At 41.1% G+C, this 27,962-nt stretch overlaps 6 protein-coding genes across 6 annotated transcripts; 3 read left to right on the forward strand and 3 right to left on the reverse strand.

Moving 5' to 3' along the window:
* Nucleotides 1-2,307: 2,307 nt before the first annotated feature.
* On the reverse strand, nucleotides 2,308-3,966 carry MELLADRAFT_95687 (uncharacterized protein; the record flags this gene model as incomplete). The annotated part of the gene is made up of 5 exons (XM_007418240.1): nucleotides 2,308-2,459; nucleotides 2,552-3,385; nucleotides 3,464-3,605; nucleotides 3,673-3,795; nucleotides 3,886-3,966. 5 exons carry the CDS (start codon nucleotides 3,964-3,966, stop codon nucleotides 2,308-2,310), a joined length of 1,332 nt encoding a protein of 443 aa, XP_007418302.1.
* A 3,328-nt stretch (nucleotides 3,967-7,294) lies between these two features.
* MELLADRAFT_95688 (uncharacterized protein) lies at nucleotides 7,295-9,519 on the forward strand (the record flags this gene model as incomplete). The annotated part of the gene is made up of 8 exons (XM_007418241.1): nucleotides 7,295-7,380; nucleotides 7,435-7,490; nucleotides 7,601-7,604; nucleotides 7,670-7,767; nucleotides 7,821-7,949; nucleotides 8,014-8,058; nucleotides 8,150-9,003; nucleotides 9,070-9,519. 8 exons carry the CDS (start codon nucleotides 7,295-7,297, stop codon nucleotides 9,517-9,519), a joined length of 1,722 nt encoding a protein of 573 aa, XP_007418303.1.
* Nucleotides 9,520-12,658: 3,139 nt separating this feature from the next.
* On the forward strand, nucleotides 12,659-13,583 carry MELLADRAFT_113545 (uncharacterized protein; the record flags this gene model as incomplete). Its single annotated transcript, XM_007418251.1, has 3 exons — nucleotides 12,659-12,782; nucleotides 12,877-13,469; nucleotides 13,530-13,583. 3 exons carry the CDS (start codon nucleotides 12,659-12,661, stop codon nucleotides 13,581-13,583), a joined length of 771 nt encoding a protein of 256 aa, XP_007418313.1.
* Nucleotides 13,584-14,099: 516 nt separating this feature from the next.
* On the reverse strand, nucleotides 14,100-15,281 carry MELLADRAFT_69315 (uncharacterized protein; the record flags this gene model as incomplete). The annotated part of the gene is made up of 3 exons (XM_007418217.1): nucleotides 14,100-14,558; nucleotides 14,606-15,198; nucleotides 15,278-15,281. The coding sequence occupies 3 exons, from the start codon at nucleotides 15,279-15,281 to the stop codon at nucleotides 14,100-14,102; spliced, it is 1,056 nt and encodes a 351-aa protein (XP_007418279.1).
* A 6,085-nt stretch (nucleotides 15,282-21,366) lies between these two features.
* On the forward strand, nucleotides 21,367-25,692 carry MELLADRAFT_118533 (uncharacterized protein; the record flags this gene model as incomplete). Its single annotated transcript, XM_007418252.1, has 10 exons — nucleotides 21,367-22,821; nucleotides 22,896-23,120; nucleotides 23,186-23,281; nucleotides 23,366-23,529; nucleotides 23,591-23,840; nucleotides 23,950-24,346; nucleotides 24,408-24,793; nucleotides 24,881-25,032; nucleotides 25,167-25,338; nucleotides 25,404-25,692. 10 exons carry the CDS (start codon nucleotides 21,421-21,423, stop codon nucleotides 25,518-25,520), a joined length of 3,360 nt encoding a protein of 1,119 aa, XP_007418314.1.
* Nucleotides 25,693-25,898: 206 nt separating this feature from the next.
* Nucleotides 25,899-27,137, reverse strand: MELLADRAFT_95690 (uncharacterized protein; the record flags this gene model as incomplete). The annotated part of the gene is made up of 1 exon (XM_007418242.1): nucleotides 25,899-27,137. One exon carries the CDS (start codon nucleotides 27,135-27,137, stop codon nucleotides 25,899-25,901), a length of 1,239 nt encoding a protein of 412 aa, XP_007418304.1.
* Between the last annotated feature and the right edge of the window lie 825 nt (nucleotides 27,138-27,962).

Consider the following 27,962-nt stretch of genomic DNA (forward strand, 5'->3'; position numbering starts at 1 on the left):
ACCATGAATTGGACAAAGAATAAGTTGGAAGATTGGGACCATGTAATTCTCTCTCCATTTCTGGTTGAAACACATGACCAGTTGCTTTAGGTCAGCTGCTCCATTCAAGAAAAAGAATTGGAAAATATTATACATTGCTCTTTAGGAATTGAAAGGAATGAATATGCCACAGATCACAACATACAACTTGCTTTCAAGGTGCTCCATGGATCTTCCATGTTTTCATCCAAAGCCAGTAAAACCATTCAAGTCACTAAATAACAAAAAGCTTATCTTCAAGGATAGATATGAAGAAGAAGAATTGATGGGAGAGATTGCCACATTCATGAGAAAAAAAGGCCAAACCTCTGGCAAATCTACTATATCCTTTTCAAAATTTGAAAATAGCAAAGATACATGATGCTAAACACATACTTTGAGATTCAAAACCTTCACAAGTGCTCCCTCTTCAAATCAAGATATGAATCCCCTCAGAAGACTCTATCATTAGGTTACTCTGGCACATTCCTTCTCACATTGAGGGTGCTCAGTCATACCTTGAAGAGAAGGCTGAATGGAATGGTATGTTCTCACAGTTACTCATTTGAAACAGACATTTTTGTCAGTTGGAATTTCAGGATATGCTGACAGCTTGCCCCATAGGTAAATCTCAAAGATGGCAGCCCAATATTGATACTTTTGAAGAATTTCCAATATGTATGGCGCCTATGAATGGAGACATAGAAACTTTAGACCTGTGACGTGGGGCACACCATAAATTTCATAAAATTTGTCTGGAAGTGAGTTACAGAAATCACATGTCCCCCATAATCTTCCATGATCTTACTCATGCTGTCTGTCCTTCAATGTAATATCAGTGGATGCCTGGGTCAATTGACTGTGAAAACCCACTGAAATGCCCACTCTGCTGCATAGAGTTCACCCCAAAGACGCCAGAATAGGCCAGAATCCAGTGAGAAACCAAATTGAAACTGTCCAACAAGATATGTGCTTGTTTTTCTTTGGAGATTAACTTCAAATTTGTTTACAAGTTCCAGAGATGGGTAGCTTGGGCTGAACCAAATTTCCAAAGCTTCACTTTTGTTTCAATTTTTTATGCCTTGAATTTATCAATCCAGTTCTAACCCTCATGAGACTTCTTAAAGCTCAGTGTAGCGTTGTGTACTCAACTCATTGAGTATCCCATTGAAAATCACCTGCCAAACACCCCTAACATGCTTGCGTGATATTTAACTCAAATTCTGTAATAAATTTTGTGCTAGATGTGAAGCACACTCAACCTTGCTACAAAAGAAGTGATTGTGTTTTTTTCCAGGTAGTGGAGATGATCAATGAGATTTACAATGTTTTAAATTCCAAGATTTGAATTGCAAATTCAGCCTTTCTTCTCATACAATGTTGATGCATGCTTATTACATGTTTGTGCTAATCCCTCTGCATTCCACTCCAACACCACCCTCCTCCACCTTTCAAGTTTTGAATGAGCAGTAAACTTTGAGCCAATCTCCCTGCAGAGACACCACCTTTCTCCAATTCTCAGGCACAGCATGAGCCATACCCTGGGGATACTATCTTCACACCCATATCTTTTGGGCTCATCCAAGGGCCTCTGTATACTTGGATGCAATTGATTGGAAGTTTCAATCAATTCTCCAACTCATCTCTCTGGTGTAAACCTCAGAAGATATTGGTTACCTTGTTGTTGGACAGGCTAAAGGAGGCCTCTATCAAATCAATGAAAGGCCCAAAACCCTATGATCCCATAGCAAACGGGATCCAATAGATGGGATCCATTTAGAAATTTTTGACTGTGATTTGAGTCAGCATAGTGTTACAAAGTGAAAAACTCTCAAGCTGACATCCAAGTCAAGAGACAGCTACAAACCAGAATTCGATCCTGCAGTTCAAATTACAATGCTATCATGTAATATTGTAATTCACTCACCCTTGCAAGTTCAATATGAGTAATAGACTTATAAGTTTGCCAATGGTAATGAAAATGCAAGCCAAAAACTCTAGGTGCTTGGTAGCAATTCCCCAGAAAGAAAACTGATCATACATGATCAGTCAAAATTAATCATACATGAAGTTCATACTACTGATACATTTCTTGATTCGATCACAACAAAAGAACAGAAAAGCAAGCCTGATGCAAAATAGATAAAAGGGGTTACTACTATACTTAAACTGTATTACATATATATAGCAAAGTCAACTGATTTTCAGATAAAAATTACGCTGGTCGATGATGATGAGCCCAAAAACAAGTATAGAGTTTCCTTTGACCTTATGAAGGACACTGCAAATTCAACTAATCAAACAGCCACTCCTCAAAACCGGTAATCCAAGTTCATTTAATTCTTCGATTGCAAGTTCTCTTGCATCATCTTTAGTTTTTAGTTTGATTTCTTTGGGAAACCAACGTTCCATGTAAACTTTTGTTTGAAGTTCCAAGGCACCTAACAACACGATTACACAAAAAATTGATCAGCTCATGTGTCTGGCGGGACATAACAAAAAGGCAAAAGAATTTATAGCAAGGAAGACATACGAGGTGTGGTATCCAAAACAACACATTGCCTACATACCGGGCATCGATCCTCAGAACTCTTCTGCAATTTTACTAAACATCTTACACAGAACCTATGACCGCAATTCATCTTCACAGGCTTATAAGCAATTTCTCTACAAATAGGACACTCATAGTTTTCTAAGATCGGTACCACTTCTACAAGTCTTTCACTTAAGACTCTAATCATATCCTGATCGTTGCCTCCTACTTGAGATGATAAATTGAAAAATTGAGTCACATTTGGTAAAGAAGTCCGTTTTGAATGTTTCTTTAGTAGTTTCCTAATCGCTTCGGAATTCATTTCAGAGTACTTCTTCAACTCGATCAATCTATGATTCAAATCAATAAAAATCTCAAGATCTTGATCAGCTTTTTCCCTTATTCCACTTTCAATAAACTTTTCCCATCTTTCTTCAATACCTTGACAATGATTAAAAATTTGGAGTTGATAATATAATGAAATTATAGGTCTCCATTGATAAAGTGTACGAATTCCAGTTCTGGTTGAAGAGTTGACGGTTTTTGAAAGTTTATGATAAAAAGTTTGTAAATGTTTCGATAAAGATTCATGTTCAGATTTATAAAAGCTTTCAATTAAGATTAAAGCTGATTGTAATTCTTTGAAAAACCTTCCATCGTGTTCAAGTGGAATCAAAAGTTGAGTTTCTTTTGAGGTTTGCTTATTACTTGAAATCGCCACTTCTTCTTGGATTGATTGTGTCTTGTTGATAGATTCAATTGGGGACGATTCCTCGATTGGTTCAATCGTAAGTCTAATGAGCGCTACCAACGAATGTTGATCATCGGAAGGGACTAAGTAGACACAATGAGGCTTTTGAGTAAAGAACTGTGTGAATCAAAAGCAAATTAGAATGTTGAGAATTGACTGACCGTCTAGCTCATAAGAAGCTTTCAAGACATTGACCCATTGAGCCTTACGAGTGCCAATTTGAAGACAGACAGGGTGAAATGTTGAAGATGTGGTTTTGTTTGTTGAGATGACCAGTGAGTGAATCTGAAATGGTAAAGTGGTCTATTACAAAAGCAAGGCATACATTAGGGGCTGTGTACATGTATGCGTGTTCAGTGCGAAGCCTTACCCGAGCTTGATCAGGGTCATTGATGGCGGCAAGATCCGAGGAATCGAGTAAAGTGGTAAGAACGGATCTAGTGAGACCCGATGCTTGAAGTTCTTCTGAAAGGAGTCTGATGAGCTTTTTCAGCTATATATGCACGAATCAATGGTCATCAAGGTCAACATCGATTCTAGAAGTGGTCGAGGTACAGAAAGATAAAGGAAAACTTCTAGATACCGCTTTGTAACCTATCGCAGATTGAGTCCATTGCTTAGGACCTGATCTGATAGTTTGATCGTATGTTTTACCAAACTTCATCTGGTTGATCGGAGGTATTAATCTGGGCGATGTGATAAGGTGAAGGGGATGTAGAGACGAACGAAGAAGATGAGAGTATGTGTTGGACTGCGAAGAGAAAGGTTAGAGAAAAAGTACAACTTCAAAGTTTTGTACCTTTGTAATTATCGCCATGCCATGATGATGTGAATTACCTTTTGCATGATAATTGATCGAGGGGTAAATGCTAATAGTGATCAAAAGTCGATATGTGGCGCATCGTTTAAAACTCGCATCTTCAAGTTCATCTTTTTCATTCATGTCTACCTCATTACTTCTTGGTGTGTCAGCTTAGATCATTTCAATACGAAGTTCATCCAAGCAAATAGATGAAGCACATAGTTTTTATTCTCGAGTCGTGACCAATCCATATGAACACTTTCCTCAACTCTTCGTTTCCAGCCAAAACGATGAGCACAGCGCTGCAATGTTCATCAAGAAACCAGTTTACCATGGCGGAACATCTGATCGAGGGGCATGGAGTATTGACGGCGCAGCCTATGATTGCCAGCGTGCATACTTATCATCAACAAAGTATGATGTACTTCTGCTACACCGCCTATGTAACTGACATTGGCTGCAAAGAGTCTTCTCGAATTCTCTGGGTATTCAGCCATTTTCCTCCCTAGTGCATAATTACTCTCACGTATGAAGGTGTTGGCCCCACAAGTCGGATCACCCATACTCGTGTGTTGAGAAGCTTTATACCAGCAAGCGTGATATGCATGGGTTTTGCATTCGGCATGGGTCACATACATGATCGAAGACATCTCAGACCCAGAAAATTTGAGTGACAAGGACCCATATGGTGAAGCATATGTGTGACTGGCTCTCCCTCATGGATATCATCAATTTTCCTATCAACCAGCTCTAAAGAGTCATTCATTTTTGACTCATTTATCTAAAACATGGTCTTACTCAATGTGGTTCTACCAATCTTGCTTTTCCACTGTGTTGAGAACCACCTTGTTCCAGTCTGATCTTCAGTTGTGGCACTGGCTGGATCTCAAATCATCTGTATAGGTAGGTCTTCTATGGATGCACAGCTTGACGGTGTTTGCCTTTCTCTTCTACATCAAACCCCTCTCAAAAGGCTCTTTGCAGTACGGTGTACGTATAGACTCATACCAACATATAAACATGTAATTTTTCCATGTCATGTTTAGTCAGAATTCATCCCCAAGCCAAAAAACCATACAACATGACTCATACCTAACTTAACTAAGTACCTCCTCAAACCGCGTGCGTCCCCCAGAGGTTGCGGAGGAGGGACTTACAACTTACACGATTTTTTGGCTTGATACCAATCTGAAATTCACTGAACACGCTGTCCTTTGCAGATGCATCTTGTACATAATAGCCCTCACTATATACTTGCCTTGATAAGAAGATATCTGCTTGAGGTGAAAGTGAAGAGTCGCAAGTTTTCGAGCCAAAATTGGAGGACTGCGGATGCTTCTCTCTGTCTCTGACAAGGATGACAGAGAGCTTATGGGTTAGCAGAGAGAAATCGAGACTCATGTGTGTAAAGTGACTGTAATCGCAGCAGTCTCAGTTACCAAAATCTCAATTTTTAATTTTTGGTTTTTTGTCAACTGAGGATATAACTGCTTCTACAATAGCTATAGAAATTCTGAGTAGAGCAAAAGGTCATAAAAACATGCTTCTATAAACTTCATATAGGCATGATGGAAGGTTTATTTTGTCTGAGGGGGCGAAAATGGACGCTGGAGATAGCCCCCGCCAAAGTCAATTTGGTATCAAGCCAAAAATCACTGATAAGTTGCAAGCCCCCCCTCCACAGTCTGCGGGGGAGGGGCTTGTGTTAAGCTAGGACTCATACTGATACACATTGACATGGATTTTTGTTTTCCAAATCCTATGTTGTAACATGAGTCATCTCGTACATCATACCATCTGGGAAGTGTCATACCAACACAACATGACACCAAATGCAAATCTCTCTAAAAATATTACATTCAAACTATCCAATTTTTGATGCATTTTTCTGCAATCAAGAGTTCAAAAAAAATTAATCACTCAATCCTAGCTCTACAGTCAACTATCTTTATTTGACAATCCACCTGCATTCTTCTTCCTTTGTCTTGCTCTTCCGCAAATAATGCCAAAACAAAACAACATAGCTATCATCAACACAGTACTGGAAAATGGTTTCAACAACAGACTCACCATACAAGAAATACAAGATAACCTTGTGAAAGAAGGAATAACAATGACTGAGAGAATAATCAATCAACATTGTAAACTTTTGGATCACAACAACACCAAGCCGCCCGTTTGCAAGGATCAGCTTGAAAGACATATACCATCAGCACACACCCCCATGAAGGCAAATCAAGCAAGGAGATACTCATATGCTTGAAGAATGAGGATAATATTATAATCAGCCAATACACCTTAGCTTGTAATTGAAAAGAAATGAACTTAACCCGTAAGGTTGATGATATCAACAAAGGAAAGTACACAGAAGAAGACATAGGTCAGCTCATTACCAAGATCCAGTCAGAAAATGAAGAAGAAGCTGGTATTTTTTCTATCAAAAACATTTTACTACAGGAACACAATGTCCATATCCATAGGTCTGATCTTCACTGTGTCATATCTTCAACATGATGCATACTTAACTTTTTACAAACAAACAGAGACCGTCTTGCACAATTGTTACGGCAAATTGATTAGGAAGGAGTCTCACATTGCCAAAGAGCAATCCTAGTTCACTGTAATTTCAAATGTCCAGTTCGAAATCATATATGGTCAGCAGACGGTCATGACAAGCTCCAGAAGTGGGGTATTAGGATATATGGCTTCATTGATGCTTGGTCTTGCCAAATCCCGAGTCTCTTCATACATGTCACTAATAGTGACCCCCATCATATCAAAATTTACCATCTTCGATGTGTGAAAAAGTATGGTGGTGCACCACAGTATCTTTATACTGATTGAGGTACTGAGACCGGAAAGATGGCAGCCAGTCACTCTGCATTTGTTTGTATTCACGGTGAGATGACCAAGGAACAAGCATTGAAATCCGCATTCTCAAAGTGAAGAATGAACATGCAAGATACAATTCCATCCTCTATCAAATTGGCCTGTGAGACTTCTGCGTGGACTGGTATCTGACCATCATGCAATAAAGAAGAAAGTTTCAGCTCTCATCATTATCATGTTTTAAATCAATGAATCTAAATTTCAATTCACCGTGCCAGTTTCCCGGCGGCTCGTCGACCAGCACACACAGCGGTCTTACAGAAGACCCCTCAAAACACTTACGAAAGTCTTTGCCAATCTCATGCCTTTGTCACCAGTGTTGGAGGCCCGTACCACTCCATTCCCGTTGATTTTGGGTGGACAAGATTCCTTTGTACCCAGCAAAATGTAGGCACAGACCTCAATCTTCAAACAGCCAAACAAAACTCGTAAAAATACCAGTATTGTCTCACTGGAGCCAAGAGTAGTACCCTTTGTACACGCTAGAACGTGGTCTTGTAATTTCATGACATGTCTTTTCCTCGCCTTTTGTGCTTTTTGAGATCACCGTCTTTGAATTTTCGATCCAATCTCCTTCCAATCCATCCTGTCTCTCTTTTTCCCCTAGTCTGGTGTGTCACTTTAAGAGCATCATTCAATTTTTCCTCTGTTTTCTGTTTCATCTCACTGATTTCAGTCGTTTTGGGTATTCTTCTCTCTTTAGAACAATTGCTCTGCTTATTCAAACAAAGACTATTAGTTACCTGTGGTTTTCTCGTTACAAATCATACTCTGGTGAGGTTTGTTTTATTAACGTTATTATGTCTCAAAAAGCTACAATCTTTGAGCCTTACTGACTGCTACACAATCCAGATCAAACACAATGAGTGCTCCTACAAACACACATGCTTCGGGTGCAAACACTCAATCTGGTCCCGCAAATAAAAGAAGGCGAGAAGATAATCAAGCTATGGGAGGTGTGTTAGAGTTTCTTCCTTTCAAGCTCCAAGTAGTTGTATTGATCGCGATCTCTCTTTTCAGATGACGATGAAAGTCCAGATGATGAATATGAATATGACAGCTCTGGTACGTTCTTTGTTTGATCTTTTCTTTTTCACTCTATCACTTGGAAAGTTTCCAGTGTACATAATTCTTCTGCTTTAATATGGTCTCATAGATGGCGAGCTTGAATTTGAAGAAACTCAAGGGCGCAAACGCCAGAAAGCAGCGATGCGTCAAGAAGCTACCGAAGCACGCCACCGCAATGCAATGATGGCAGAGATTGCTGATGCCCCAAATGTTCCAAATGCGGCGTCTCAAATCTCTCAAGCAATCTACGAATGCGTTCGAATGTTGATGGGTATCTCTCGGAAGTCACGCTCAGGACAACTTGAACAGAACACTGTAGACCCATCACTTCCTCTCGCTCCGACTGTAGAAGAGATGAACGAATGGGTCAATCGTCAAAACGACCGAGAAGAGTTCATTGATTCAAAGATCAAGAAGGCAATGCGAGCTTATATTGCAAGCAAACCACAAGGCTTCAAGCCGAATAGGAAGCAAGTCCGTACTGTCAAACGAGATGCTGCAGAACGCGCACGTAACAAACATAAACTCATGCCTGTCAAATTTCTCTCGCGAATGGACCTCTCTTCTTCCTACAAATACTCACACAGCTGGGGAACCAAATGCGAGGCGGCTTTGGCTCTGGCAGGTTTCACTCGTTGTACGTTTGACTGGAGGGCAGGATACGACACCCCTTGGAATTCAACCATGTCATCCATCATCATTGAACAATGGCTCAAATGTTTCAATGCCAGCGGAGCACGCTCATATTCTATCATATCATCGGACAACACATCCGGAAACCGAGAGGAGCTTCTTCGACGATGGTTTACCAACAAGAAAAAACAATACGGAGATCAATGCAAACAAAATATTTTAATGACTACAGCTGAAGGTCGTGAAAAACTCAAAATTGACAAGGCCCATGCCAAGAAGGTAGTAAAACGTAGAAAAGCAAAAGCTGCTGTAAGTCACCTGTTTGTAAGGACAAGATTTCTTCATAAACTAACACATACTCTTAATTTAATTCAGATCCACAAAGCTCGATTATCTGTTGCAACTGAAATGTTTGGTGAGAGTTCCAGTCAGGTGAAGATGTTAACACCACGTGAAGTTCATTCGGAAGATGAACTAGGCAGCTCTGGAGGCTCTAGCAAGGTTCGGTTAGCCTGGCGCAGTGCCGAGTTGGACAATTTCATCAGTTTGATTGATCAAACTATTGTGTCTCGTGAGGTCATTGCTGCGGCTAAACGTTCTGCACGTCATTTAACGGATCGTGGTCCTTATTCAACAACACCCGACACGGATATGTTCCCTCCAAAACGTTTCCAACGCTCTCTGATCTCACCTACCTGGATGAGTTCTATGTCTGGGGTTGCAATCAGACACTTGGACTTACAAACAGAAGAGACTATTGACATTACCAAATCAATTGAAAAGCTCATTGAAAACCTTGCTTCACATCAATCAACTTCTTCATAAAAAAATACACTCTTTCTGTTCTGCTGTGCTGGTTTTTCTTTTCTTTGTATATTGTTTGTTGAATTTTCTCCCACTCCTCTCACTTCCAATGTAACATGTTAAATATGTGGCTTGTTGAGCTCTAGTGCCCGAAGCTACATCATGTTCCAACTCATCTGGGCTCTCAATGAAATTTACTAACCATTTTCATTTTATTTCTTTTGTATATATTTCATGGCTTATTGGTGCTATCTCCTACGCTCCTTGCTGTTATTTCATGTGTATATACTTCATGCTTTATTGGTGCTATGTCTGATGGGATTCAATATATACATGGTGATTCTTGTCCACTATACTAAGGTTTACTTTGAAGCCCTCACAGAATTCTATATTATTCCACATGTCATGAGCACATCTTCCACACTCAGCTCTGATGTCAAACCCAAAGTTCACATGAGAAGTTTGTGTGAATCTGTGGTAAAGATCCAACGTGTCATACTGCAACTATCCGGTGTGCTCTGGCCATTCAAAGGACCGAGCCAGCAGATTTTATTTGTAAGACTTACTAAATTTGGCTGTTATAGTTCCAAACTAACCCTTTACCCAAAGGGCTTGATCAATTCGGTTCTTTTGAATTTGATCACTTTTACCACCTCAAACGCATACTCACCCCTGGCCAACCCTTCTGGATGAGGTAGATTGAGTGTAAGACTGGTGAACTAGTGGTGAGTTTGTCCACTAATGGCATGTTTGAAAACATCATATTTTCATCTGACTATCCATAATCCTATTATCTCATTAATAGGTACGATCTCAAATCAATGATGTGGTTTGGTCCAAATCATATATGCTGTTCTTGTACACAACTTGGATGTGTGAATGAACTATTCCAACGAGATGGCCAGACGCACAATGGTCGCCTGTTCCATCGAACAAACTACAAACATCATCTCACAAAACAAAAAAAAGTAATTCCTCAAGCTTTACCTGAAACCGAGAGATCTCTACCGCCAATAGCGACATCATCCCAGAATCCGCTTGACTCTCTATCTTCAACCACCTTGGGTGAAGGAGCCTCACACCCTCGGGTTCAACTATCTAGTACCCTTGATATGGACCAAATTTCCAGCAACAAACGAAGAAGAGGTGATGATGAATCAGACCACACTTCATCAAACAACCCACGGCCCAAACATCCTCGTATTGGACATCAATCTACGTTTGAATATGCCCCGATGGTTACATTTGCAACTGCACCTTTCCGAATTCCTCGAACTCTCTTCCAAAGGGTTTCAAGTACCCAATCCATGTTCCATGTGATTGACGACTATCTCAACCACAACAAGAGCGAAAAGAGTTGTCGAAAAATGTTGGCGATGGAACGCTTGAAAGTCAAAACAGCACTTGCGTCAAAATCAACAAACTCGAGGGAAGTGTGGAAAGAAATTCCACTTACTATTGAAAAAACTATCAAGTGCTTTCACCTCTTTGTCCCATTAGATGAATTGATATCATGTCGAGTTTGCTTTGCAATGTATGGCAAAACAAATTCTACGGGCTTAACACCAAGTCGTTGCACCGAAAAACGCTTTCCGTCAAAAACTTCTACCAAGCCAAAAATCATCTGCAATGCCTCCCTCTACAGGCCAAATTTATCCGATCCAACCAAGATGAAACCTCGCCGTATCTTTTACCACCAGAGTTTTACAAAATGGCTTGCTCGGATGCTTTCTTTTGACACTTTTGAACAAAGTCTTGAAGCTTCGATATCAGCCAAACCACTCTCAGATGGACGCATGACCGACATATGGCATGGGACCATGTGGAAAACTTTCAAATTAGATGGAAAGGTCTACACAAAAACCTCGGGAAATCTCGTATTTGGTTTTTTCTGTGATTGGTTCAATCCGTATGGAAAGAACTCAGTTCGTAATGTTTCAGTAGGTATCATGCTCATGGTCTGCTTCAATCTACCTCCAAACATTCGATATCAACATCAGAATTTGTTTATCTACGGCATCACCCCCGGACCTCGTGAACCCACTTCCGAGCGAATGAAACATTGCCTCTCCCCGCTTCTGAAAGAACTTCAAACACTTTCAAGTGGTATCTTTTTCACTGAGACAGCATTGAACCCTCAAGGTCGAACAATCCGGGTGGCATTATGGCCTCTCATAGCCGATGTACCAGCGATGAAGAAGATTTCAGGATTTTCTTCACACAATTCAACAAATTTTTGTTCGATTTGCTACATAACTCTTGAGGATATTGACATAGTCAACCCAAATACTTTTAAATGTAGAAATCCTCGCTCTCATAATATTCAAGTTCAGAATTGGAGCAATGCTCCTACTGCCAAGAAGCGTCAAGAACTCTTGAAAGAAGATGGAGTCCGATACACCATTTTTTCCGAATTACCTTACTGGCATCCGATCAACTTCCCAACCATCGATATCATGCACTGCCTTGTACTGGGTCTGCTCAGAGATCTGTCCACCACTTATCTGCAAATTGGCGCTGCCGGAAAGAGTTTGCAAAATGAACAAGATCAACGAGATCTTCGTGGTGAATACTCCGATGATCCCTCTCCATCTGATGATGACAAGCCAATGGAAGATGGTACAGTGTCATCGATTCCTTCCTCGGACTCAATATTGGATCAACCTTCTAGTCTTCCTTCTAGTCTTTTGGATCGTACACATTACCCTCGCCAAGCAAAATCAAAGAGCTCTACCCAGAGCTCCAATGACTCATCTCAACACTCTTCCGAATCTTCCAATTCTGTTGTATCCAATGAAACAATCACGGGGCATCCTGCTGGCCCAGCACTCACTCCCCACGAGCTCAGAATCCTTCACAAATGTATCACAGCCACACATGTTCCGTCATGGTTGACCCGTGTTCCCAAAAAAATTGGCATGGCTCAATGTGGCACTCCCAAAGCTGCAGAGTGGCTAACAATGTACACGATATATGTAGTACTTTCATTGATTCCATATCTTCACAATTCTGAACCAAATAGCGCGTCAAGGAGAATTCACACGGCCTTTACACTTGCCACCCAAATCCTCAACATAGCCATATCACGATCTCTGCACAAACAAGACCTTCAGTCACTCTCAAGACTTCTTGTCGAGTATCGCACCCACCTTCAAGCTGGATGGCCAACCATCAAATCCAAACCCAATATACATTATGCTCAACATCTGCCGGAGCAAATCCGACGTTATGGTCCCCCTTCTTACACTGCGTCATGGTTTGGAGAACGTACAATTGGGACCCTGGTTAAAACTCCGAAAAACAAACATCAAAGTATGTCTTGTGTTTTACTAAGTTTTCTGCTGACTTCTGACCATTTTTATTTTTTGAACATCATAGGCATTGTTGGGCAGACAATGATCCGGCGACACACCTCTAAGGCATTGTTTTCAAATCTTTGCAACAACATTCCCTCTAAATATGCTGAGACCATAGGTGTGCATACTCTATTTCATGCAAATCGGCCCAAATGGACAGCACATTCAATCTCTCCCGAATGCTCTCAAGCTCTAAGTCTACTCTTAACTCGATTGGGTATCCTGGGGTATTCAAAGACTGAGAGCACTTCGCTTTGGCAACACGCAGGGAAATCATTCACAATATCTAAACGGCACATAGGAAATAGTCGAATCGAGTTCAAAGACCAAGGTAATACTACATTTGGTGAAATAGTCCACATTTTACGTGTGGACTCTCATCCAGGTCCTCTATTTGTCATTCGGCCCTTCCGCCCACTCACGCATTTGGACGAGTCAAAGAGCCCGTATCACTCGTACCCATACTTAAAAGCCAGGGTTATGTACCGCCAACCACTTCCATTACGTGTCATTGCACTTGATGACCTTTTTGGCCACAGTGCTCTGGTTGAGAACGATGCTGGAGCAATGAACATCCCAGCCCCCACTGTAAATCTGATTAGCTTGCGAAGTTTGGTAAGCACTAACATTTCTGCACTTTTAATCTGATACTGACACTTTTCATCGTTAATATAGGGAATCTCGGAGATGGCATCTACATATACAGATCTAGATCCAAAACCGACTTAAGCTAGTATGCCTGGTCATCATCAATTGGCTAACACATGTATCACGCCTTACCCCACAAATACTTTGTCTCGCTTGTTCTTTGAATATGTTACACTTCAATGGACTCATTGTATATACATGGAATCGAGTCGCTTTGGGTAAGAAGGCTATTGTCGTTTACTTTCCAGACGCTTGTGATCATCAACTCCCTCTGCTGTCTCACTGTTAGTTCTTTTCACCCCACCTGTATCGTCTCCACTAAACTTGTGTAAGTCAGGTAAGATTGATTGTTGGATTTTCGATTTTGAAGGTTCTCCTTACATGCAACTTATAACATGGATTATGAATATTATTCGACTGTTATGGGCTTACAAACATTCAAAGCTCGCACAGGATACTTTCATGGGAGATCCTTTGCAGCCATCAAACTCATCTATTTGTATTGTAATATGAGGACTTGCTAATAGTTTCATGCAAAAAGAAAATATATACACAGAACAGCACAGAGAAAAAAACTCGTGAAAACTTTAGAACAATTTATTGGAGTGATATTATTATCTGTGAAGGCAATTCGTTGAGAAGATTTGAAGCTGGCTTGATTCTTAACGCCGCCCTTGCTTCAGGTGTGAGATTTGCAAGAAACACTTGTTCGTAGCAGTTTTCTGGAAGCCCACAGCAAACTGGTGCTTGCTGGTTGACTTCAGATGCTTCGACCCGACATTGGTCAAACCTTCGCCGCGCTAGAAGTGTACTAGAGACAGACTCCTTGTATTTGAAGGAGAGGCGGTCGAGCTGATGTAGAATGTGAGTGTACTGCCTGCTTCGCCATTTCAACCCAATCGACTTGTATTGAATGTCTTCTGGTTGCCAGTCCGTTTCAGAGCAGCAGTCTGGGTCAGGCATTAGTTTGCAATCATCAGAATCGTCGGTTCCAAGCAAACGACAAAGGGACTCGCGTCGATACTGAAAGAGCTGGTGGATGGGATACCGAATCATCTGTGAGGCTGATGTTCAAGCAGACGGAAAGAAAGTGGAAGACCTACCATTCTCTTCTTACGCGCCTTCTCCTTGTTTAAAACTTTCTTGTGAGAGCGACCACCTGTTCGAATCTCCTCGGTACGACCTCGCACCCAACGAAGTATCAGACCCATACAGTTGGCTTGGGTGCAGTGTGTTGGGTTGACAGGTTTGGGGTTGAATAAACCCTGCTTATATGAATATAACCAATGTTTTGAAATGAATGTGGCCATAGTCCGATTCCACTGGCTATGATCCGGTGCAGTCCAATCAAAGGTCGGTCGATAAATACCATAAGTCTTCAAATCGGCCGCAAATACAGCTATAGAACGATCTAAATTTACACTGCCGGTCTCAATCATGTCGGCCATGAATACACCCTGATCGTCAAATATTTTCTGTTGATCAACAATCTGTAGCTGGTCAAGCTCTTGAGAAGTCGGCTTCAAAGGATAAGACTTTGTAACAGGATTGTAGCAGAGTAAATTCCTTGTGAAAGTAGCGATGCACGTGCTGATGGCTGCGTTTGATTTAGGCAGACTGTCTGAAACTGAGGAGTTCAAAGCCTTGATTGACTTTGCCGGCGCACCTCTTTTCCAATAGTGTGAATTTCGTGGTGCTGAAACGGAAAAAGAAATGAATGAAAATACGATTAATTGTTGTACTTCATTCAACTTCAACGAAGTAACAAGACCCACCCATTTTGGAACTAGGCGTACGAGACAGAAGGATGAGCTCAATTGGGATCAAGAGATCTATCTCTTTGAATTTGTACAAACTGACAGTCATCTGCTTTAAACAAGAAGAGACCATTGAATGAATGGACTTTGTTATATTCTGAATGGACAAAGACCTCCTCAAGTGGCCTTTGCGTGTGGCAAGCAGGAAAAGCCGGTAAACGACGAGTTAGATTCAAAGGTCTGATCTTGACTGAAATCAGAAGACAGGGGTTGAACGCCCTTACTAATTTCTCATCATTCTGTATAAAAACAAAAGACAAAAGATAGGCTATCAAAAGTCTTCGAGTGTGCTGGTCGACAAGCCACTCGAAAACTGGCATGGTGATTAGTCCAATCAATTTGAAGAAATTGAGATTGATAGTTTTGAGTTAAACTGAATCTAATTTGAATGAAAGTTTTGGTTTAAGATGAATCTAATTTGATTGAATTGGACAAAGAGTTGGTGAGACAATCAATTTTGGTTTAATCACATGGAAGCAAATCGTTTTGGTCCTTTCAAAGGGAAATGATTTGTTTTTGTTGAATCAATCTAACAAAATGATTGGTTTTGGTTTGATTCAACAAAAACAATTTGTTTTGGTTGATTTGAAGGGAAACAGTTTGTTTTTGTTGAATCAAATGGAAAGAACAATTGATTTTAATTTAATCAAATGTAAACAATTTGTTTTGGTCAATTTGAAGGAAAATGAGTTGTTTTCATTGAATTGATTTGAAAAACCAATTGATTTTGGTTGAATCCTATTGATTCAAGTTGAGAATTGATCCAAAAACAAAGCAGATTGTTTTAGGTAGAATTGATTGAAGACAAAAGAGTTCTAAGTTGGATATTGTGAGTACTTCAAAGATAGGAGTTGAAATACTTACCCAAAGAACCAAAAGTGAAAGATGAAATGTTTGAGTTGGTAGGTGGGAAGGGTTGGTGATTTAGAAGGTACTTTAGATGGGAACTGGTTTTAAAAGTTCATTTTGAATTTCAAATTTTCAAAATGAAATACTCTGTGACTAAATGCTGTTTAGAACAATTTGATTTGAACACTGCATTTCTGTGATTTTTTGAGTCAAAGATCAAAAAGGAACAATGATGATAGGCAACATAGCTTTGTTTGGTTTGTACGCACAATGGAGATACTCAAAGAAGAGAATGTAAAATCATGAGTTATAGAAAATGGTCAATAAATGATCTAAATTTATATTTCATAGTGGTGATTCATCCTGATCTCTGTCTTCAAGAAGGTTATTCAAAGATGCCATACTTTCACTCAAATCAGGCTGACCACTGTTTTTGACATGTTCAGCAATGTAATCATTATTCACAGGGGCAAAAATTGATGCTCACAACTATGTGAGCGTTGAAATTTTCCTGTTTTGTTCCCATTTGTTTCCCATTTGTTTCCAATTTGTTTCCCATTTGTTTCCCATTTGTTTCCCTTTTCTTTCTGTTTGTCAGCTGATTACGTGATCATCAGGAACTGAGCAGACAAACTAAGCCTTCCTCAGCATTTATTCCTGAGCAAAGAAGTCTGAGGAAGGGCTGATCCATCTGCTCAGCTGATCCTGAGCGGCATTCCCTGGTTCAGTAAGCTCCAAGGGATGCCACCAATGTATAGCTTAGGGGCTGAGCTGAACTGAGTATTCCCTTAGCTAAGTCTCTGAAGTATCCCCCAGATGGATCACAGAGCGCCAAGCTTGCCTCAAGCTTGATGGCTCCGGAATGAAGCCTGAGGCCCGTCTGCTTGTTCAACTGAGCTGCTCAGTTATTCCTCAGGGGCATCCCTGAGATCAGGAGGATCCGAAGGATTTCACTGCTCATTGGATGAGGACCTGCTCAGCTAGTCCTCAGGGGCATCCCTGAGATCAGGAGGATCCGGAGGATTTCACTGCTCATTGGATGAGGGGCTGCTCAGTTATTCCTCAGGGGCATCCCTGAGATCAGGAGGATCCGGAGGATTTCACTGCTCATTGGATGAGGGGCTGCTCAGTTATTCCTCAGGGGCATCCCTGAGATCAGGAGGATCCGGAGGATTTCACTGCTCATTGGATGAGGACCTGCTCAGCTAGTCCTCAGGGGCATTCCTGGCCGGATCAGAAGGATCCAAAGGATGTCACTGAGTATTTGCTGAGGGGCTGCTCAGTTGATCTCAGCCCCTCAGTGTGAAAAACTTTATCCGGGGATATCACTGAGGATTAGCTGAGCAATGAGCAGATGGGATGACGCTTTTATCAGGATTCATTCCTTAGCAAGGAAGTCTGAGAAAAGTCCGGCCCATCAGTGATCCAGTCAGGGGATGCTACTGAGTATTTGCTGAGCAGCTCAAATGGGACGCCCCTGGGCAGGCTTCTTCACTGAAAAATGAAGCCTCAGGAAGGTATAGTTCATGTGCTCATCTTCATTTTGAAGAAATTGCTGAGTATTCAGTGCCTCATGAGCTGATCCTGAGTACTCATTGGGAATCAGTTATTGCTCATTCAAGATGGAAATGAGCCTTCTCAATAAATGTCAAGTAAAATATGAGAACCACAGGATGATCACCTGAACACAAACAAGATTGTGAATTGAATCAATCTGAATGAAAATGAATCTTTTTTGGAGAATTCCAAAAAGTCTACAACGCTCACATGTATGTGAGTATCTATTTTGGCCCCTGTGATTGTGCTTCTGTTCATGATCTTGGGAAGATGATTGATTTGGCAGGAGTGGAAGACCTAATTGACAACAGAGTGGATAACACCAATGTTGGTCCTCAAAGTTGACAAATCCCTGCTCTGCTGTATTTGTTTCAGCAACCCAAGCATTCCTAAAAGAATACAACATAACCATTCATGAGTTTATTCTAATGATCATTTGGTTAAAAAAGGAAATGTTATCTCACCTTGAATCAAGGATCAATGGGTCCGTCAAATATAGACCAGATCCTTGTAAATCAGCAACCAAACATTTATGTGATGTAATCTTGTGAACATAGTGGGTGAAGGCTGCAATGCATAGGTGAATTGGATCTCCAACTTTTTGTGTTCAGAAATATACATTTGAAGTGTATTTCTGAAATTTACCTGGATCAACTAGTGATTCTTCAAAAAACCAGATATTCTTCGGATCAAGATCATCATGATTTCCACTCTATGCCACAAATGAGTTGACGACCTAAAAACAATATATAATTCAGTTGTTTGATATATATAAGTCAATCAATCAACCATACCTGTAAATTTGCTATAATATCTATGAGTGGTTTATCTTTCAAAGAAGCACACACTGCCTGATATTTCTTCAACCACTTTGATACAGCCATATAAAGTTGCTGAGTATGGGTATATGAATGCAGAAGTTCCTTTCCAACAGCATCATTTCTTATGAGCTGCTTTGCAACCATCTTGCAAACATTTCTGTTCATTTCACCAAGTGCATTATAACATATTTGCCAAGAGCCTCTTCCAATCTCTTGATCAGTAAATACATGATATTTAAAATTGACAGGCGTCCAACCTGGGTACTTTGTTTTTGTCCATGAACAAGCTTGATTGGTGTAGAAGGTGTTGAGGGAGGTATCAAAGGTGTGGCAAATTCTGTGATACCAAGATTGTTGAATGTGGATAAGGCACCTGACAAGGTGGTAATTAGCATTTGTAAGACAGACAGAGATATAAAGTGTAGGAATTATCATCAATTGATTCCTCATTTGTCAATGTGGGCATATTGTTATCAATACAACCAAGAGAATTATTGTTTACTGTAAGAAGCAATTCCAAACCTTTCTGAGTGGTGAATTTTGTTTGGTGGTTGTAGTCAGTTTGTAAGATAGGTATGTTATGTCTAAGAGTTGGAATGAGGTGTGTTGATCTGTTGTTCAATGTGAATGTACTTGATTTGGTACTTGAAGGTAAGAGAGCCATGAGATTGGCCTGAGAATTTTGATTTTGACATGAGGTTGAGACAGATAGTTTCTTCTGGTGTTGGTCTTGTATTGTAAGAATGTTGCTAGTAGTTCTAGAGTTTCTGGGCTAGAATCATTCAAAATCTTGGTTGAAGAAGAGGCTGGTGCATTGTAATTTGGTTTCTTCACTTGCTTTTTTGCACAGGACTCTGAGCTGGAAACACTATCAAGTTATTCTTCAGAAGTTGAAGGTTTGTTTTTTTGGGTGTTTTTTTTTCTAGTTACTTTCTTTTTTTCAGCTGTTCTTTGGTTGGAGGATAATCTTTGTTGTGTTTATCACCCTCAAAGATAAGCTCAATTCCATTAAGCGCATTACTGAGATGTTCTTTGATCTTTTCAACTGTGATTTAACAGGAGGACAAGTAGTTGATGTGATATAGAAGTAATCAGATTGGAAGAAGAGTGGATATGTTGGAATTTTGTTCTTTATGTCTTGTATTTCATTAGAAAACTGTTCAAAGATTTGACGGCAAGCTTTGATCCAAAGAAGCTGATCAGATTCAACCCCAGTGATTGACATTTTGATTTTTGCTGCATGGTGAGGAAAGAATGTTTCACTCATACGGCCATGGTGATACATTGCCAACTTCACAGTAAAAGTGTATGATGGTTGAGTGGCTGATGTTTTTGGTTGATTTCAAGCAGAAGACAAAGACAGAGCTGGTTGATTCAGACATGAGAGGCCTTGACGTTGCTGTGATTTTGCTGCAGCAAAGCAGTTCTGAAGTGCCTGTGAATCCTTCTTCTTGTCTACTACTGATATGTGATTATTAAATGCATGATTTCTGAAAGCACTTGGCAGATGATTGCTATTGCTAGTGGCAGGTGGTACATCATTGCTAAGCTTCTTGAGGCAGTCTCCATACATTTTGAATTGGGTGTATTGTTGTTTGACTAAGTTGATGTGGCATTTTTTGCAGACACTAGACATCTTCAAGGAATATGTTTCCGAGGGGGTCGTGGTAATATGAACTATGATAATAGATGGCTTATGTTGTTTTGTGATATGTGACCAAAGTCTAGTAATACAATCCAATAGATACGGCAAAACAGTGGAGATATAAACAAAAGGCATATATTGAAACCTATGTACCGGTGGTAAATTGGGTAAAGCTATGAGATGTGATGTGGTGTGATGTTGTTTGTTGGTATGACCCTTGTTGGCCATCAGACCATCCGCCATGACTCATGTTACAACACGGGTGTTGGAAATCAAAAATCTATGTCGATGTGTGTCAGTATGAGTCATGTTGTACGGTTTTTGGCTCGGGATGAATTTTGATCAAACATGACATGGAAAAATTACACATGTAACCCATGTCATGTTTATATGTTGGTATGAGTGTATACATACACCGTATTGGAGGCATAGAGATCATGTTGTGGGCGCGGCGCAAGAAGCGCAAAAAACTCAGGCCCAGGCGCGGGCACGCCTGGTAGCACCCCAAAGCTTTGAAATATGTAGGGGCGCGCCCTATAGTTAATTTGCGGGTTTTTGTCAGTTTTGCAACACATTTCCATCAGAAATGCCTGGAGAGGACTTTGAGGAGTGTTGCTTCATCATGGTAAGTATTAAGATATTGGGCCAGCAGTCTACATAAATCACTCTGATCTGTTGTCACTTTACAGACCAAGTCTTGCCAAAAAGATGTATGCAAGCAAGTGACTGTAAGACTTTCATGTGTATAGGATCACAGTCAACTTCCTTTGATTGTGATTCTCTTGCAATCTACCTTACAGTCAATGACTAGAATTCTCTTATTGGCAACTATCTATCTTCTGGCACTGTAACCTGGCGTAGAAGATTTTTTCCTTTTTTCTACTTTTTGGTTGCAAAGGGCGCACCTGACGCGCCCCAGTGGCGCCTGCGCCAGTCCGATCGAGATTTTCTTCGCGCCTGGGCGCGCCCGTTACAAAAAGGACGCGCCCACAACATGACGTTAAAGAGCTGATCTGTGCCACAAAATACCCGCTCTTCATGATCCGCATCGCGCTTGCGAGATGGGGTGTGCGGTACATATACGGTACATGGACGTGTCGTCCGACTACGGTACATTTGTGTAAACAAGCTCGACCCGCATGAGTTGGATGTATGCCTGACAATCAGTGTGAGACGTTTTCATTCTTTCGCCCTTTGCTCTTTTGTACCAACATCATTAGCTATCCTTGATGCCTCGCGACGAAGATGACGCTATCCTATCACTCGAAGGGTTCGCACTCGAAGGTCTGCTTACTGATCTGCACCCCGAAGCGTTTTCCGGTTTACGTGGACAACTTGGTCTCAGTCATGCAAACATTGGATACGGTCGAGAGGATCTCTACAACGGGAAGTTTGCTGACGATGATCCAGATATCCCGTCCAATCAAGCGGATGAGAATTCTCGGATAGCTCGCAGTAGTCTCTTCGGATCAGGTAGTGGAAGAGACTGGGAAGATGAAGTAGACAAAGAGTTTCAAGAGGACAAAGATCGACTAGTCTATGGCGGACGAGCTCCGATCAATAAAGTTAGAGGAGAAATTGATGATTATGACGACGACGATGATGAGGAAGAGGAAGAAAGTCTAGCTGCCGATAGTCCTCAAATGTATCGAAAGGATCCATCCAATCGACAGGGACTTCCTAACATCCACTCATCCTCCACGGCTACCTCTTCATCTCCTGGACCTACAACGATTTCGCCAATGCTTCCCAAGCCCCTACGACCTGAGCAAGTTGACCTCGAGACCTTGTTCCCCAGCTTCATCCCCCACACCGTCCTTGAGTTCACTGAGCTCTTCTCCACTTTGCCTCGTAAGCGACAAAAGACCTCGAGTGGTTACGTGAACATACGATATCCACAACCTCCTCAGCAGCACATTTCCACCATCAAATACCTCGATGGCACGGTATCAATCCCAGTTTCAAAGACTTCTCATCAATCTAAATTCCCACAACTACTCGAAGAAGCATATAGGGATCTCATTCACAAACTTCCACCTGAGATACCTGTGGCATATGATACAATGGAGACTGATGGCAAGGGCGATACTTCTGATCACGAACTTGAAGCAATTACGCAGGCCAATACGTCGCGGGGTGCTACGCCTTGGAAGCTGCCAACGGACGAACGGGGTTGGGAAGCATTGACTATGGCAGACTGGGAGGACGGTATTGTATGGCAGCCTGAGGTTTCGCAGAGCAATTCCTCAGCCCGACCTCTTGATACACTCACTAGATTGACACGTCCGCGGAATCGCGCAATCGAGGAAGGTGACTGGCTAAGAAGTGTAATATGGGACGCGAAGAATGGAACGTGGAAGGACTTTACTGGTTTGGAGCTATTGCCCCAAGATGTTGAAAAGGATCCCCAACCTCCAGACCCACTTGCAACTGTGATCGATAGCTCACTTTCTCCACAGAAGCAATCATCTACAGCAAAAGGTAATCGGCCACAATCCCTGGATCCATTCAATCTTTCCAATGACCGCCTTTATGAAGTCTCAAAAGAACAACGCCGTCGCGTCCGCCAGACGTTCGGAAACCTTGAAGTCCAGCATTCATACCCAGCGTTGAAACTTCACTTTCCATTGGTAAGTCGGACATACTTTGCCCCGTGTGACATGCTTATATTCACCGTGCGCTAAATCATGCTACTCTCCATCAGTACAAGACTCGGCTCACTAAACACGAAGCCCGTTCCTTCCACCGACCTGCCCTACAATTTCCACTCAACATTCCCATCAAATTCTCTCGTGTCAAGATCGCCAAAAAGAAGAAAGATAAAACCGGTCGTAAGATACGCAATACCGCTGTTGCATCCGAGTTGCTCAAAACTACTGCGGACTTGACGTTGAAAGATACGGGTGCATTTATGTTGTTTGAATATTCCGTGAGCTTCGCAGGTTTGTGTACGTGTGTTGGCTCCGTTTCTCATTATCATCTTCATACCTTTAGGAAGAGGCGCCACCTGTAATCTCAAATGTAGGCATGGGAAGTATACTTGTGAATTATTACCGAAAGAAAAATGCTAATGATGAGTATGTGCCGAAAGTTTGTCAACGGTCTTTACTTATCGTTTGTGAGATCTGTTGACCCCTTAAAGCATGATCTGCTTTTATACGTTATCATACGTAGGATGATCTAGGTGAACCATTTGTGCTAGATGTTGCCGATGCATCTCCATTCATGAAGTTTGGCAGTATTCCACCCGGAGAAACGGTTCCAACACTTTATAACAACTTAGTACGCGCTCCATTGTTTAAACACAAAGCAAACGAGACAGATTTCCTAGTGATCAAGTCAGCCTTCATTCTTCCAAATAGTTATTGACAATGTCACTGACTGGAAACATATCTATAGGAGTGTGACAGAGACAGAAACAAATTACTATATAAGGGCAATCGAGAATGTCTTTGTGATCGGTCAAACGTTCCCAGCTGTCGAAGTTCCGGGTCCACATTCTCGAAAAATCACGAACCTGACTAAGCTCAGACTCCATAACATTGCCCAGCGACTCACTGAGAGATCGACTGATTCAAGACTCAAAATTCAAACTTTGATGAAATATTTCAACGACCAAAACGAATTGCAAATGCGACAGAGGCTGAAGGTGAGCCTCGCTTTGCATAGATGCTGTGATTATTTCCAGAATGTCTGGCCAGAAACGAGATACATTTAATCTGATAGCTATCTGTGCGCGTGTGGTATGGGGATGCCAGGAATTCATGGAGTATGTTCGCAGAGGTCAAAATCAAGGATACTGGACAATGCGAAGCAATTTCAAATTGCCGGAAGATTTGCTCAAACTCTCCACCCCAGAATGGGTTTGTTTAGCTGAAAGTATGCAAGTAGGGCAACGTCAATTGTTAGATGCTGGTTATGGTAAAGATGCAGATGCAGAAGGAGATGGAGAAGACCAGAGTAAACTAGATATTGAACAACAGCTTGCTCCTTGGAGTACAACTAAGAACTTCCTACAAGCAGCTCAAAGTAAGGCAATGTTGAGACTTTATGGTGAAGGTGATCCTTCAGGTCGAGGGGAAGCATTTAGTTTTATCAAGGTCTCGATGAAAGAAGTTTTTCTAAGGTATGGAGAAACTATGGAAGATCGACAAGGTGAGAGACATGCATCGCACCTGGATTAATACAGAAGATTGATCTTTGAATGTTTTTACAGCTGAGATCGCTGCGCGGCCAAAGTCGACTCACAAAAATAGTCATAACGAGCAGCAAGATGTTTACCAGCAAGAAATCGAAAGAATATGGCATTCTCAACGTATTGCACTTAGTAATCCAATTCCACCTCAACTGACCCAAGAAGATGAACTGAGGGCTCGTGGGCGCCATCCTCATTCAATATCACATCAACACCATCATCATCACGGTCCCGACACGCCCTGGTCGGCAGGAGTGGGGACGCCGGTCGATTGGTCAAATTCACGCCGTTCAAGATCTCCTTCCTCTTTTAGCCGTCAATCGTCCCCCGAAAGAGATGATGGGATGAGCATGGGTAGTCGACACAACGTAGTAGGAGCAAACAAGGCCTTGAAAATTCGTCGATTGGTCCGTGTTCTCATGTATCACCGAATCTTTACAAGTCTGGAATTCTAAAATCCTTTTTCCGTTGTTGATCACGTTGTCTGTTTTCAGATTGATGGGAAATGGCGGACTGAAGTAGTACGAGATCCGACAATTGTCAATGCCTATCTACGCCAACGTCGATTGATAGACGAGCAAGAATCTTCGACTGAAGCTCTCATGCCTAGTGATGATCCAGAGAAGAATCGCATGGCAAAGAAACGGTTCGTGTGATGCCATCATCTCAAACACAATTCCTCTCAAAGGACAACGACCCTAGTCTCCTTCCTTTATATCCTAAGCGAGCTGTACTCATACTAATCCATTTTCCGTCTCTAATGATGAAACGCTTTCATAGGATCGAAGAAGTGTTAGCCAAGCTCAAGCGAAACCAAGAGCGTAGATTAGCCCGTAAGAATGCAAAAGAAGCACAAGCTTTGTTAACATCATCTACAATTACAAAGCGACCTAGTATCATTCCAGCTGTCACGCCTACCATTCAGTATCCTGAAGGCTCCAGGGGTCCAGTAGTAAGTCTCTTTTGGTGTTGGGTAGGAAGGAAAAGCACATAGCTAACCTTTCATCGTAACCGCAGAGAAAATGTGGAAATTGTGGCCAGGTTGGTCATATGAAAACTAACCGAAAGTGTTCAAGATGGCATGAGTTTTACGGTGTGATTGGTGGAAGTGGAACTCAAACAGGTGACGAGTGAGTGTATTTGACGAGTCAACGAGAGTGGATTGCGTTTTGTCTTGGGTATCTCTATGTGACTTGAAAATTTCAAGGACTGTAGAAATCACTGTAATAAATACGGTCACTGACCCAACTGCATATAAGATATGGATAAATATCTTCACCACATACAAATCAGAAGTAATGTGAAAACAACTAACAAAAGAGACAAACAATCGTAAGACACTTGAAAGTAAAGGAAACTAAACAAAGACGGTTAATGTATACCATTGTTTTGATAAAAAAGAACGAGATGGAGTATTAATTTTACATTTGATCAGGAGTAAAAAAACGATTCATTCTCTTTGAGAATGAATAGATTCTTAAGATTGTGAACCAGAGGATAAAAGTGAGTTTTCTAGTTCGAAAAAGTATTATAACAAACTACAAGCTGTTGGTGGTTCGAATTACAAATCGAAATCACGTCGATCCCGATCATTAGGTTGTTGACCAGTATGATTTCTATTGAAAAGAATAGTGTAATAAATATCAGTGACCAAACAAAGAATTGTTTTGGAATGATAATATCCAAGAAATCCCACCCACATAGATTAATATCCTCATCCCTTTTTCTTTTAGAAGGGATTTGAGAACCATATCCTTTAGATAATTGAATAAGTACCGGATCAATATGATTAACAGGTTCGATAGGCGTAGGTTTAGGTTTTGTAGCTTTACACCAATTAGCTACCATATTCAAAGAAGCTTCAGATCCCATTTCTTTAAGTGCTTCTTTCTTTCGATAGTGGCGAGTTTGTTTCGGTATCGGTGCTGGTAATAATCTTCCATTTGGATTTAAAGGGTTTCGTATTGGTTTTAAATATTTGATTGGTTTTTCTTCGGTTTCTTGAAGCTTTTTAACTTCCTTTGGGCTTTCTGGAATCGAGGCTGGTAGATTTTGACTAGGTCCCTTGATGGTTGGATTGGAGTACTGGATACGCTTCTCAAGAGAAACCTTGCGCTTATCATCGTCCTTCAGTGCTTCTGGAATTGGTTTAAGTAAACTTTGATCCGTTGGATTCTTCGAATTGTTGATCGGTTCGCAGTTATTGATATGCTTCTCATCATCAATGTCATCCTTGCGTTGGCTAACCACTTTTGGTATATATTCGAAATGAGCAGATCCACGTGGCCAAATACATTTCAAAATCTCTTCTTCATCACACGCATCCAAATCAGAAGAATCGGCAATATCACTTTCTAAAAAATTCATAAGTGCTCTAGTATCGTCAATAGCTTCAAGTTCTTCATAATAACTTCGAGGTACACCATCTTCATCTACAGAAAGTGAATCTAAATCGATCGAGTCTTCAAAGTGTTGATGTCTTAACGTTTCAGCTTCCTTTTCTAAAGTTTCAGATTCCTTAATTTCCAGTGCTGTCTGTTGACGACTTGATCTTCGCGGGCCTGGAGTCGAGCGAGCCTTAAGATTCTTGATTGGTTTCTGTTCCTTTACGACTTTCTCGTCATCCTCTTCGCTCTTGCTAACCACCTTTGGTGTATATTCGAGATGAGCGGATCCCTCAGGCCAGATACGTCTCAACGGCTCTAAATCTTCTCCATCGCATGCATCCAAGTCAGAAGAATTCTGTTCCATTTTGTAGATTTATCAAAACATCGAAAGTTTGAAAGCTGAAAATCAAAAAATCAAAAGTAGAGCTGAGCTTATGTACACACTTAAATGCACTTAGCAATGAAGCTTAAAGGGTGATGACCTGTGATGACCATAATCCACCTTTGGCAACTTCGATCACCGCAGAAAAGGTTTCTTCGGTAAATTTTTGTCCTTGCTGATCTCCTTGTTCAGCATGTCTTTTTGTATCTTGAATGCTTCTCATTTCCCTAGCAGGTTTTCAATGCTGGAAAGTGTTTGGGTGGTTTAGCTAACCAGAGGTGTATTTGAAATTTTCAAAAAAAGTCATCAAGCATCTGCCTTTAGATGCGTGATGGCCTGAAGGAAAACATGTCAATTGATGAGTTTTGTAAGAACCAAATTTATGTAGAGGTCGTTGAGAGTGATGTCTTGGAGACTGATGGTTTGTGCTGCAATCAATACCTGATCCAGACGTGCCATCCTGAAGCCAGAATTTCTCAAACACAATGAACTTTGTGTGCTTTTGTCCAGTCTGATGTCCATCTCTGAGCCGCTCATGTTGACCGCGTGTATGGTCTATATGCTGTCTCCGCTTTGTAAAGAGTGAGAATCACATCATCATCAGGCTATAGAACCCGATGGCAAGAGGGGCAATCTATAATCACAAAACTTTTGCCTGTGGTGGCTTTCCTTGCGCTGATGCTAGTGCTCATCTGTGTTTTGAAGTGGGTAGCATTTGGTATCATTGCACTACAATAAAGGTCTCAGTAGGTGTAGTATAATTTGCCAAATTTGACCCATCCGTTTAAAGTTTCAGCTACACTATCG

Source organism: Melampsora larici-populina (assembly GCF_000204055.1).
Source record: "Melampsora larici-populina 98AG31 unplaced genomic scaffold MELLAscaffold_87, whole genome shotgun sequence".
Taxonomy (NCBI): Eukaryota; Fungi; Basidiomycota; class Pucciniomycetes; order Pucciniales; family Melampsoraceae; genus Melampsora; species Melampsora laricis-populina.